The sequence below is a fragment of the Myotis davidii genome, unplaced genomic scaffold (assembly GCF_000327345.1).
Source record: "Myotis davidii unplaced genomic scaffold, ASM32734v1 scaffold399, whole genome shotgun sequence".
NCBI classification, from domain to species: domain Eukaryota; kingdom Metazoa; phylum Chordata; class Mammalia; order Chiroptera; family Vespertilionidae; genus Myotis; species Myotis davidii.
In genome coordinates this window covers 4,829,229-4,842,399 of record NW_006292094.1, presented here as the reverse complement: position 1 = coordinate 4,842,399, position 13,171 = coordinate 4,829,229, and the positions used below count along the sequence as shown (strand labels likewise).

Genomic DNA, 13,171 nt, shown 5'->3' with positions numbered 1-13,171 from the left:
CTGCTAGAAATTGTATTAATTTTTCCAAGACACTGGAAATAAGGGCAGTGCACAAAATAATGACACTGTGTTCATATCAAATAAAAGCATAGATAACGTCTCTGAGTTACATAATACTGGCACGCTGCACAAACGTGTGGGTAAAAACAGGAGTGTGATGAGCACTGGGCATATTTTGTAGAGCAAGAGCAGCAGAGTTGTCCTTAACTATTGTTTATGAAAATAGTGTGTTTTAAAACCTTTTTTTGCTCAAATGTAGTTGAAAAATACAAAAATCACTATTGGTGAGGCATTTATTAGAAACCCATTTATAAGTGCATCAAAAGAATAGAAACTTATGCACTTAACTATTCTTTACCTGTCGAACATCTCACCAACATTCTGACATTTTAATACTCAAATAAGAATACTGCCTTTTCATAAATTATTCAAATCCAAACTTGCATAGAATTATTAGATTGCATTTTTAAAACATGATAGAAACTTCCATATAAGTATTTAACGCTACTGACCTTATTATCGAGTCCTGATGGTTTGAAAACTTCATTTTATACAATAAAGGTTTAGAGGTGATAGCTTCTGATTTCTTTCCTACAAACATGTGATTTTACATCAGAAATATGGCTTTTGGTATAATAATTTCCAAGACAAAATATTTTTCCACATTTATCAATTTTGACAGATTTTGCCTTGGTATGACTCCCTGATATGTAAATACAACTTTAATCCAAAATAAATATTAAATACTTATAAAATTGACTCCAGTATAAATTATCTAGTGTCCAATGAGTTGTAGCATGTTCTGAAGGCATTTTTTCCTGTTGCCTTCTTAGAGACTCTCCTCTGTGAAGTCAGATGAAAATGAACCTAATGTCTGAATGTTTTTCCCCATTCAACATATGAACTCTCAGATCATGATATCTGACTCCAAATCATTATTCAGAAGGTTTTTCTAAAACGAGGTCTGACTTTCACAGATTTCCCTCATTGAGTACATTCACATTCCCCCGCCTATGGATTCTCTGGTGGCTGTTGAAGGCTGATCTGTGGTGGAATTTTTTCCCACATTCATTACATTCATAGGGCTTCTCTCCTGAATGAGTTCTGTAATGCACAGTGAGGTACGACTTCTGGGAAAAGACTTTTCCACATTCATTACATTCATAGGGTTTCTCTCCTGAATGGCTTCTATAATGTACAGTGAGGTTTGACATCCGAGAGAAGACTTTTCCACATTTACTACATTCGTAAGGCTTCTCTCCTGAATGAATTCTATGATGTATGGTGAGATACGACTTCTGAGAAAAGAACTTTCCACATTCATAACACTCATAGGGCTTCTCTCCTGTGTGTACTCTCTGGTGTCTAAAGAGGGATGAATTATGGGAGAAGGTTTTCCCACATTCGCTACATCCATAGGGCTTCTCTTCTGAATGACTTCTATAATGTACAGTGTAGTATGATAAATCGGAGAACAATTTCCCACATATATTACATTCATAGGATTTCTCTCCTTCTGGAATTGACTGGTGTCCGTCAAAGGCTGAATTTTCAAGGAAAGTTTTCCCACATTCATTACATTGATAGGGTTTCTCTCCTAAAGGAGTTGTATGATGGTCATTAAGATATGAGAATTGAGAAAACTTTCCACATTCACTACATTCAAGGGGTTTCTCATCCGTGTGTACTTTCCGATGTCTAATGAAGGCTGAATTCAAATTGAAGGTTTTGCCACACTCATTACACTCATAGGGTTTCTCTTCTAAATGGCTTCTATAATGTATAGTGAGGTATGACACTCGAGAAAAGAATTTTCCACACTCACTACATTGATAAGGTTTCTCTCCTGTGTGTGTTCTCTGATGGTCACTGAGGGCTGACTTGCGGGAGAAGGATTTCCCACACTCATTGCACGGATAGGGTCTCTCCCCTGAATGATTTCTCTGGTGGAGCGTGAGGTGCGTCTTTTGGCAGAAGGTTTTGCCACATTCACTACATTCATAGGGTTTTTCTCCTGAATGAGTTCTCAAATGTTGAGTGAGATGTAACTTCTGACAGAAGGTTTTCCCACATTCGTTACATTTATAGGGTTTCTCCTCTAAGTGTGATCTCCGATGTACAGTGAGGGTTCCCTTTTGGCTGAAGGATTTGCCACATACATTACACGCATAAGGTTTCTCTCCTGTGTGAGCCCTCTGATGTATAATGAATTTTGACTTTTTACAGAAGGATTTCCCACATTCACTGCATTCAAAGGGCTTCAGTTCCATCTGTGATCTCTGGTACACATTAAAATTTGACATCTGGAGAAAGTCTGGTCCAGAATCACTCCACTCACAGGGCTTCTCCCCGATATAAGCTCTCTTATGAGTTTCATTGTCTAAGGCTTCCATGCATTCATTATACTCAAAGGGTTTCTCTAAAATATTAACTTTCTGAAGAATACTTTCTTCATTTTGAGAAAAGCCTTCCCCATTTTGATTAAATTCATAAGGTTTCTCTCCATGGTGTGTTTTCCCACATTCACTACACTCATCAGACTTCTTTCTTGCATAGCTTCCATCGCTAATAATTAATTCTGAATTAGATTCTATATTTTTTCCACAAGAGACACAACTATGAGATATGCTTGAAGGAACAAAGTTTGCTTCTGTGTTATAAGTTTTATCAAATGTATTCTCTCTCTCTTCAATTAAGGTTTTACTATTGATATCGTAAGTTTGCCTTGAACATTCATCTTCATTTTCTTGGATTCTTTCTAATATATCATCAACTTTCTTGATTTTTTCTGAAAAGGAATAAAGTTAAATAAACCTTGTGAATCTGAATGTACCAGCTACAGAATAGAAGTGGTACTCAAGTACCCTATTGTGGGGTTAACTCTTGGCTTTTAGGCCAATTTCCACAAATAAAAAATAACTACCAAGTGTATAATCCTCTTTTTCCCTTGATTTGTCATTCAAGACAGACAGACACACACACACGCACACACACACACAGGTAGAGCTAGGGGAGTCATGGGGAAAGGATAAGGGTGGGGTAGGACTCAGTGTTAGTGGATAAAGGAAGGATAATTTCACTTTGAATACAAGTAGCTTTGTTACTTTACAAATATGTTCAAAACTCTGGTATAAAAGGTAAAATAAACAAGCACAAGTGGTGAGCAGAGAACACAGGCCCTGAAAGAGTGCTAGATCCAGGCAGAGTAGAGGCAGTGGGAGAACAACAACGACTAGATGTATATTCAAAGGAAACATTCACGGATGGATGGCGCTTGGGAGAAATAGGTTATATTAATTTTATATTAAACTGTAAAATCACTCCACAACAAGATTACCACAGTGACATCCTCACTAGCAGAGCTCCTTCCAAAATCTCTGCCGTTTTCTATTCTGCACAGAAATCCAAAGAACAGTCTAAAAGCTCCATTTTCCTCATGTTCAGAGACAGTCCCACAACCAGGGCCCCACTCCCTCGCCTTGATCACAGTCACCAGGAAGGAGGGTTCCCTGACACATAAATGTCCCAACGACATAAGAAAGACCAACGGCAAGAGGCCTTCCAGGAAGATCAGCTCTCCGAAGGGTTTGCAGTCTTATTAACACTCAGTGATCCTGTCTGCACAGCAGAGTGCAGTGGTCAGGGGCACTGGGGCCCCAACACAAACACATTACAAGCTGGGGACCTTGAGCAGTGACAGCTGTGATGCAGGCTCACTGAAATGTGGGCAATAGTGCCTAAGCCACAGGGTGGGGAACAGACTGATTTCATTAGCACATGTCATCTGCTTACAATGGTTGGACACAAAACAAATGCTCATTAAGTCTCACCATTAATTCTCTTTCAATTTTCTGATTTAAACTTCCTAAAACCAGTCATGTCCCTGACACAACACCATAGCTCAATTCTCAATACAAGTAATAGTTAAAATTAATATAATCTATTTCTCCCAAGCGTCATTTGGTGTAAAACCTTAAATATTAGATTCCAAAAGTTGCCCCTAAAGTAGGAACTTCAATGTAGGCATCTTACAGATTATGGGATCCTCTAAACTACTATTAGCCACTCTCACCCACACTCACCGCAATACCTAGAATCTGCTCTGAAACCTACAACATCCTGAGCCCAAAGCCCCAAATACAAACAGGAAAAATCTGAGAAGTTGCCATTCACCAGTAAGATTTTTCATTGCCTGGATTCACAGCATCCGTTCAAACCAGCACTGCACTGGGCTTCCCAAACCCCCGCTGCTTCGGCAAGCTGGCTCCTTGCCACCCGCGAGCCTGTCATGTTCCTAGTCACACTTGGACATGCCATAAGCAAAGGGAGGCGGGCAAGACCACAGCACCGGTGACCTGAGGGGCTCTTTCTGAGAAGGGAGGAAGCGGCAGTCCCGCTGGCACTGGCATCTGTCAGGGAAACGTCCACTGGACCACAGGTGAAGGGTTAGGTGTCAGCTGGATGCACAGCATAAATACAAGTTCAAAGTCCTAACAGTGGGGACTACAGGAACCCTTTTAAGGATCCAAAGAAAAGTAAAGGTGTGGGAAGCAGGTCCAGGGTCAGCACTCCTGAGGAAGGCAGGAGGGTGAACCGATCCCGCCGATGACACCCTTCCCGAGCGGCTGCTGCGCACACAGGAGCCGCAGACAGACCAGGAGCGAGCGAGGGGGGAGGAGGAGCTGGCCAGTGTCGCGGCCCCCAATCAGCCCAGGGTGCAGCTAGGGAGGAGTCAGCTTCTCCAAACAGCACAGGCACCGCCCTGAGGGGTGGCTGGCCTCGGAGCTCCGGGAGAGGACACGGAGCTGGCCTGTGAGTGCACGGGGCGGGCAGGGAACCTGGGGAAAGAACACGAGCCTGAGGCATTTCACAAGGAAGGAGAGAAGTGAAGGCAGGAAGAACATGTGAGTCTCGAGGAGACTCTGTCAGGCTCTGAACGCCCTGGGGAATCTGTGCTAATGGGAGTGGCTTAGTCACTGAGCCAGAGGAGAGACCGGCTCCTCAGCGTGGAAATCACGTGGACACGCACAAAGAAACTGGACACATGTGGGAGGGAGAGCTCCCTCTGGGGCCCGGAGCTGTGACCTGGGCATAGGCACCGAGACACCGCCTGGCACTCCCTCGGGCCTGGGGCCCACTTCTGAAAGTGGGATATTCTGCTAACTCACCTGGGCAACCCTGGCACGGAGAGCCACCTTCTGCCACCCACGGCTCCTCTCCCTGCTCCAACCTGACGATCACACTGGGCTTGGTGCTGTCGTACCCTGTGGCGGGAAAGGAGACCGGCTTGGAGCAGCTGCTCCTGCCTCAGAGGCTGCACAGTAAGGTGGCTTTTTGCACCTTATCTAAGGAAGAACTTTTGTTTTATTTATTTTTTGTTAATCCTCACCCGAGGATATTTTTTTCCATTGATTTTTAGAGAAAATGGATGGGACGGGGAGAGAGAGACACACATCAATTGGTTGCCTCCCATACATACCAACAGGGGCCAGGGATCGAATCTGCAACCAAGGTATGTATGTGCCCTTGACCAGGAATCGAACCCACAACCCTCTGGTGCACAGGCCAACCTCTAACTACTGACCTCACCAGCCAGGGCCAAAGTTAGAACTTTCTGATGGAGAAGCAGAGATAAAAATACGCTCCCTGGTGCCCAAATGGAATTCAATGGTCTTATCACCTATTTCTTCAAACTTGAGATAAAGCCATTGAACAGAAGCCCCCCCACAGTCCAGGGAGCCGCTCTGCTCACCCACGGAGATGAGGTGGCTGTAGTTCTCCAGCATCACGTCCCTGTAGGTGGTCTTCTGCTCCGGGCCCAGCTGCTGCCACTCCTCCTGGGTGAAGTCCACGGCCACGTCCCTGAATGACACTGGCTCCTGTAATGGCAGCGCGATGGGAATTGGGGACAGGGACAAGGCGTCCAGGAACAAGAGCTTACCGAGCTCACTGGTCAAGGCAACCAGGAGCCCTGTAACCCTTTGATGTTGCAGGTTGTGGGAGGGAAACCATGTCAGAAACGCATGGCATTTGGGTTCCTTCTTGTGTCAAAAAATAACAAAACCCTCAAACCAAAAAGAGACTGTTTTCTGATTTTGCGATGGAAGTAACTGAGTCTGGGGGCTGCGCTCCTGCTCTCAGAAAGCTACACCCGGATCCGGAGGCAGCAGGGAATGAGCACACCCCTATCCCTCCTCAGTTTCTTCAGGCGCCTTTGCCGGCGGCTCCTCCCTTCCCTGCCTCTTGGTGCTGGCGCCCGGACCCTCCCCGGTCTCCTCCTCCCCCCTCCACTGCCAGCTCGGAGCCTCTGACTCCGTCTCAGCCGGCTCTCTGCCCACTGAGCTTTCTCCCGCCTCCCGCTGTAGCTCAGCGCCACCTGCTCTCAACAGGAGTATCTGTGTCTGCACGGTGCCCGAGGTGTTATTCGAGCGATGTATGCAAGAAGCAAATTATTTTTTTAAAAATATATTTTATTGATTTTTTACAGAGAGGAAGGGAGAGAGATGAAAGTTAGAAACATCGATGAGAGAGAAACTTCGATCAGCTGCCTCCTGCACACCTCCTACTGGGGATGTGCCCGCAACCCAGGTACATGCCCTTGACCGGAATCGAACCTGGGACCCTTCAGTCCGCAGGCCGACGCTCTATCCACGGAGCCAAACCGGTTTCGGCAAGAAGCAAATTATTGTCACTTCCTGTTGCAGCTCAGGCTCCCGGGCTCTGCTGGGGATTCCACAGGAGGGGGAGAAGGAAGAGGAGGAGGGGCGAGGAGTGCCCGTGGCAAACACAGAAGCGGCAGCAGTGCCAGGGCTGGCACGGCAGGGGCACGAGGGCCCTTCGCTAGGACAGCTGGTTCACAGCAGGAAGGGATTCTAATTCGAGGGTCAGCTGAGCACACACCACTACTTTCCTGCCCAAGACAAACCCAAAAGCCCAATTCTGAGAAATATGCCGGCGGAGCCACCCTCCCAGGAGCACCGGGCACACTGGCTACAAGAGCAGGCGCTCCTGAGGAATCAATCCCTGAGATGCGGGGTCGAGTAGACGAGAAACCAGAGCTGCGGACACGTGTACAGGCAGGTGCGGGGCCGCAGCCCAGGTGACAGCGGACTCGCCCACAGAGCCCCGAGCACCCCCAGGCCCAGCAAGAGGTCCGTGGGGCACAGCGCCTGGCCGACTGAAACCAGCCACAGGACACCGGGCAGCTCGCGCTTCCTGCTCTGTGCGCAGAGCAGCCAGATGAAGCTGAATCCGGTGAACCCGTGGCCACGCATGGGGTACATCACACTCCAGACCCCTAACTAGGGTGACGACATACTCACTGTCCAAGCAGAGTTAGTCCAGGACCATCTCAGGCAAAGCAGGACACAGAGCCAACGCTCAGGAAACCAGCCCACAGGAAGCCGCCGAGCACGCCAGCTCGGCCAAACACAAGTGAGGAGAACCTGCAGCCTGTGCACTGCTGGGGCGTGAAGTGGGGCAGCGGCTGTGGACACAGTATGACGGCTCCTCAAAAACTCAAAAACAGAACGATCACATGACCCAGCAGCCCACCTCTGGGTCTACACCAAAAAACGGAAAGCAAGGACTGAAGAGGTATGTGTACACCTTGTGCACAGCAGCATTAGTCCAACGGCTAACATGGGGAGGTAACCAAGTGTCCACTACCGGATGAATGGACAAGCAAGACGTGGTCTGCGCACACATGGAACATTATTCAGCCTTAAAAAGAAGGAAACTTTGACAGGTGGTACAACACGAATGAAGTTCAAGGACACATGCGAAGTGAAACACTCCAATCACAAAGACACAAACACTACGATTCCCCTTACCCGAGGCCCTTAGGGGAGTCAGATCACAGACAGGCAGCAGGAGGGAGGTTGCCGGGGGCTGGGGAGATGGGGAGTTCGTGTTTAACAAGCCGAGAAGCATTCTGGAGACGGATGGCGGTAATGGCCGCACAACAATGTGGATGCACTAATGCCACTGCACTGCAGCATTTACAGACGGTGAAGACAGCGAATTTTGTGTTGTGTGTATTTTACACAATGAAAAATTGAGGGGAAAATGATGTGATACCAACCGAATTAGACACATATCCCTCCCATCCCTGCTGCAGCCCTTCCCTCCACACAGGGGAGAGGAGCCAAACGGGCTCTTAGCCGACACATGCACGCTAGCGGTAGCAATTATTACCTCCAAAACGGAAATTAAAAACGTCAAAAATCAGCAGCTGAGGGAAACAGTATAAATAAGAGATAAACATCAGAATGAGTAACCCAGCCACAATAGAATAAATTCATAAAGAAAGCATCTTATATAGCTATATTGATTTATATATATATATATTTTTTTTATTTATATTTTTAATAAATTTACATTTTGTATTGATTTATATTTTTAATAAATTAAGCAACATATTGCTTCCACAAATGAGAACAGTTTGCTAAGAAACAGCCACCAGAGAATACTTAGAAATTAGAGGCTGTGTTATTGAATTTTTTCAAGATCCTCAAGTCAGAAGCTTGAATAACAAATGAGACAGAATGTATGTGAGGCAGGCTCTCAGAAAATCAGAAACTGAAATGATGACAGAAAACCCGAGAGGAGAAAGCCAGACCCAACAGGTTCAACATTTTCAGGAAGACGGATGTGGAGGAGCCACAGGAAATGCTACAGGCAGAGCGGAAACGGGTTCCTGAGCTGAAGGCTCAGGCTCGCCTGCGCTCCGAGGGGGCCGTCTCACACCCAAAGGAGAACACTGGGCGGAGGACAGAGATGGGAAATTCCCTGATAAAATAGCCCAGAGGATGAGGGAAAATCCAAAACATGACAGAGGAAAAAATACCCGAGCCTTAGTAACTGACACTGTTTCTCCTGGAGAACAGCCGACAACTTTTAAAAGGAAACGCTTCTGAACCTAGAACTGTGTACCAAGTCAAACTATCATGGACACTTAGCGATACTCTAAGGCGCTTTCAGAAAAGCGAGAGGACGCCTTCTCTAATAAAACAGCTGCCTACAGCGTGCCCGCTCTTCTCCACTGGAACCCCAGCGCCAGCGAAGAGGAGCGCGGGCCACGGAGCCGCAGGAGACCCGCAGGCCGGAGCCCAGTGCTCTTAGGAGCAGCTGGAGGAACTGCGAACATTTAAGTCCTGTTTCTGGAGGGAAGTGCTCAGTAAAGAGCTCCATTCTCCTACTATTTGCAAAGGCTGCGTTAACAAAGGTCTAGACCGCTGACAGGGCCCCACTGTGGGTCCCACAGCTGCGCTGCCCTGGCGGCGGAGGCAGAGCCGCCTGACAGCAAAGCAGGACATCACCCAGGAGAGTCCAAGGACCAGCCCGGTGAGCTATCGAATCCCCGGGAGGAGGCAGTAACCTTCTGGCCTAAGCTAGTCCGCAAGGCCAGGCGGGGTAGGGTTAGAAGATGCTTCATCAGTCAGTAACATGCATACCAATATCACTTATACCAACACAAACATCCAAAACAAAGTATCAGCAACAGAACTCAATACCAGATTGAAGAGATCACATACAATAGCTACATGGGACTTTTTCCAGGAATTCAGACTAGGTTAATACCTGGCAATCCATTAATATAATGAACCACTAGAGTACGGATCAGAAGGAAAATCTTGTATCTGCAAAGATGCTGAATAGGCCTCTGGGAATATTCAAAATGCACACTGAATTTAACAAAGAAAACCCTCAGAAAATAGAAATGGGTTGATACTTCACTAACATGAATATATGTATATATTTACACACGAAGTCTTATAATGTGCATAGTAGGTGATATATGCATATGTATGTGATACATATATACATATCGATCTCAATCACACACAAGCACACATGTACACTTTTTAAATTTATACAGACACACACATGCTCGCATGCACACATATGTATGCTTCTGTCCTCTCAAGTTTTAAAGTCAGGAATTTCTTTAATGGGAAACACTAGCCATTCATGAGATGGAAATGCACAGCTCCGGCCTGCGAGGCCCAGCCTGGGCCGGGGGAGAACTGAGACCGAGGAGAGGAGAGCGGGCTAAATGCCATCCACAATCCCGGACCGCAGCCTCCGCCAGAAATTAAAACCAGGAAATCCTGGGAAACGGGCTAAACCGAAAGGTGAATGTGGGTTAGATAAAAGCATGATATCAATGTTAAACTGCCTAAATTCAGTCCCTGTGCCAGGAATATGTAAGAGAATATTCTTGATCTTAGAAGTTAAATCTGAAATACAGGTTAAGGGGGCATGACATCTGACACCATTCTCAAATAACTCAGAAAAAAATGTCACACACACAGAGAGAAAATAATACAGCAAAAGCTAAAAAATGTCAGAAACTGGACCATCTCAGCAGCAGGAACATGGAGTCCTTGTACAATCCTTGTGACTGTTCTGTAAATTTGAAGTTTTTCAAAATAAAATGTTGAATAGAATACTCTAAAATGTACAGGGAATGTTTCAAAAAGGTGCCGAACTACTCTGAAGGGATTCAAAGATGGGCCACTGAAACATCAAAAAGAGTAACAACTTCAATCGCTACCAAATCCATTTAACCCCTGAGCTCAGAGAGACGACAGACGCAGACGCAGAGCCCTGTCCCTCAGGCCGGCCCAGGGCTTTGGAAACCGTCCCTCCCTGTGACGGAGCGAGGCTCTTCTTAGAAGCGTATCCCAGCCGTAAACGAAGAAGAAGCGGCGAAGACGCTTGTCACCATCGGGTCTCCCCTAGTGAATTCGTGGATCAGGGCAACGGATGTCAATCAACAGACCTCACATCACAAGCCGAGACAGGCAGGCAATATGGCTCCAGCAGGAGAGGACGAAGGCATGGGCAGCACAGCCTTCCCAGAAGAACTGCACCTGAACCTGAGGAAATGCCCAGACCTAACTACCAACTTCACCAGGAGTGCAGGGGATGTAAAAAGCAAAGTTAAAACAGGCAGCAATGCACTCAGCACAGTCCACATGGGGAAACTGGGGATAACACCCCAATTTACTTTTTAAACATTTTTTAAAGACTTTTTATTGATTTTCAGAGAGAGGAAGGGAGAGGGAGAGAGAAACGTCCATCGGCTGCCTCCTGCATGCCCCCGCTGGGGACTGAGCCCGCAACCCAGGCATGTGCCCTGACCCGGAATCACCAGCGACCTCTCAGCGCCCAACCAATTGAGCCACAAGGGCCAGGGCACAACCCAATTTCTTCAGAAAACAAATTTCAAAGAAATGACACGAGACATACAGGAAAAGTTATCATTAAAAGAGGTCAACTGCAACATACGGCCTCTATTTGTATCCTGATTGAAAAGAACAAATTAAAAAAAAACAACATTTGGAAAACTGAAATTTGGACACTGGATCTTACATAACAAAGGCAGTATTGTGCATTATCCCCGCCCACCTGTGGAAAGCCTCTTTATCCTTCAGAGATACATTGAGATATACAGGTCAATTTTTTTTGTAAGCCAGGTAAGGGGAGAAAATATCATTTGGAAGAAACAGATGTCACAGGCAGATGCATGGTCACGTGAGGGAAAGGACTGGCAAATGTCCACAGGACTCGACTATAATTAGGTCACTGCTAATCTTCACCAACAGATGCAGGCAAGTGGGCAGGACGAAGCCAAGGACCTGAGGCCTGAAGCGGGAATGGGGAGTGAGAGCGCCCTTACTGGAGAATACTTTTTTGTATTGTTTGCTGGGCAACCCAATAAACAGACGAACAGAAACATCGAAAGGACGAACAGGTCGGTGCCCCTGGACTTCGGTGTTATCCCTGGATTAAATACTAACAATGGAAATGTATCTATTTCTATCACAATTATTTTGGTGCCTGAAAAAACCAAGATATTGTTCTCTAGGGCAGGAGGCCCTATGCTTACAAAACCGAGTACAAGCCATATATTGCAATGACTTCCTGGTTGCTATTATGAAAGCTATCCACACTGTATCAACTTTATTAAAGAAAAATTCCCAAGTCCTAGTAAATCTTTACAACCCACAACTAACAAACCACATAGTCTCTTATAGGCTACACAAAGCACACAGCGGGCGGTACTTTCCTTTTCCTAAGATGGTCAAGGGCACTGGTTGTATTTGCAGCTCAACCTCGATCTCCCTGAAGTATCCTACTACCTGGACATGTGAATTAGACTCTCTCAGAACTGCATTTCACACCGTCTTTTACCTAGCTCCACGTTCCCAGTTGAAAGCGTGGGCTCTTATAAACTTCCCAACCTGTCTCACAGAGCAAGGTGGGAAAACTCACCTGGGGCTCATGCATTTTCTGCTGCTCTTGGAAAAGTGTGCAGGTTGTTAACAGCGGACCTAGGGGAGAACAGGCAAGTCATTGCAGTCATGAGTACCCTGGCCTGTGTGGCTGGGAACCTTTTGCGTGAGGATCGCCAAAGAAAACGCAATGAAATGATGCCCTGTGAACACTCAGATAGGGCTCAAGGGTGACAGAGGGACGCACCCGAACCATTGCCACCCCAAAAGGATGGAGGTCATCCGACAGGTTCCTCCCACTGGTGAATATAAACACTAGCTCCGTTTTCAAAAGGTTGGCCACCCTTAAATAAAAGGTGGTTGGGGGGCGGGGGGGCGGGGGAAATCCTGTTATACTGTTGACCTATTTTCTTACTTTTCTTTCAATTGTTAAAAATCAAGGCATACAGAGGAACACAGAGTATGTGCTCTCAGAAACGGGATAAATGTGCATCAGGGCGTGGTTTTATCTGACAAGACGTGGTTAGTGTTGCACGTACTCGCTTAAGAAAACCGGGGTACAGTGGGCACAACGCTTGGCCTGGGAGCCTGAGGCCTGTTCGCGATCCCACCCACAGGCGGACACCCGGGCAAGTCCCGCCCTTCACAGGCCCAATCTCTTCCGCTGTCACCGAGGCGGCAGGGCGCCCCCTGCGGGCTCATCGAACCGCGGCACCGGGACGGCACTGGCAGCTCCGAGGGGAGTGGGCACACGCTTAGGCGGTGAACTAGGTCCTGGGGGACGCTTAGAGACGTTTGGAACCTGGGGAGGGCGGGGCGGAGGAAGGGGTGTTGGGGGTGCAGGGAGCAGGGGCACCTCGAAGCCCAGGCTGGGACCCCCGAGGCCCCCAGGAGACAGGGAGGTCCCTGGTCCGGGGGGGCGCCCGCTC

General features: G+C 47.1%; 1 protein-coding gene across 4 annotated transcripts; it reads right to left on the bottom strand.

Moving 5' to 3' along the window:
- Positions 1 to 275: 275 nt before the first annotated feature.
- On the bottom strand, positions 276 to 13,165 carry LOC102770968 (RB-associated KRAB zinc finger protein). Of its 4 annotated transcripts, none has more exons than XM_015565122.1 (5): positions 12,283 to 13,165; positions 8,176 to 8,233; positions 5,753 to 5,879; positions 5,169 to 5,264; positions 276 to 2,788 (listed from the first exon to the last, which is right to left on the bottom strand). In XM_015565122.1, exons 3-5 carry the CDS (start codon positions 5,784 to 5,786, stop codon positions 972 to 974), a joined length of 1,947 nt encoding a protein of 648 aa, XP_015420608.1. In that variant the 5' UTR covers positions 5,787 to 5,879; positions 8,176 to 8,233; positions 12,283 to 13,165; the 3' UTR covers positions 276 to 971. The 4 variants fall into 4 exon arrangements, with proteins under 4 accessions (XP_015420608.1, XP_015420607.1, XP_006765498.1 ...); XM_015565121.1 differs by lacking the exon at positions 8,176 to 8,233 and having other exon boundaries at positions 12,283 to 12,341; positions 12,782 to 13,165; XM_006765435.2 differs by lacking the exon at positions 8,176 to 8,233.
- Between the last annotated feature and the right edge of the window lie 6 nt (positions 13,166 to 13,171).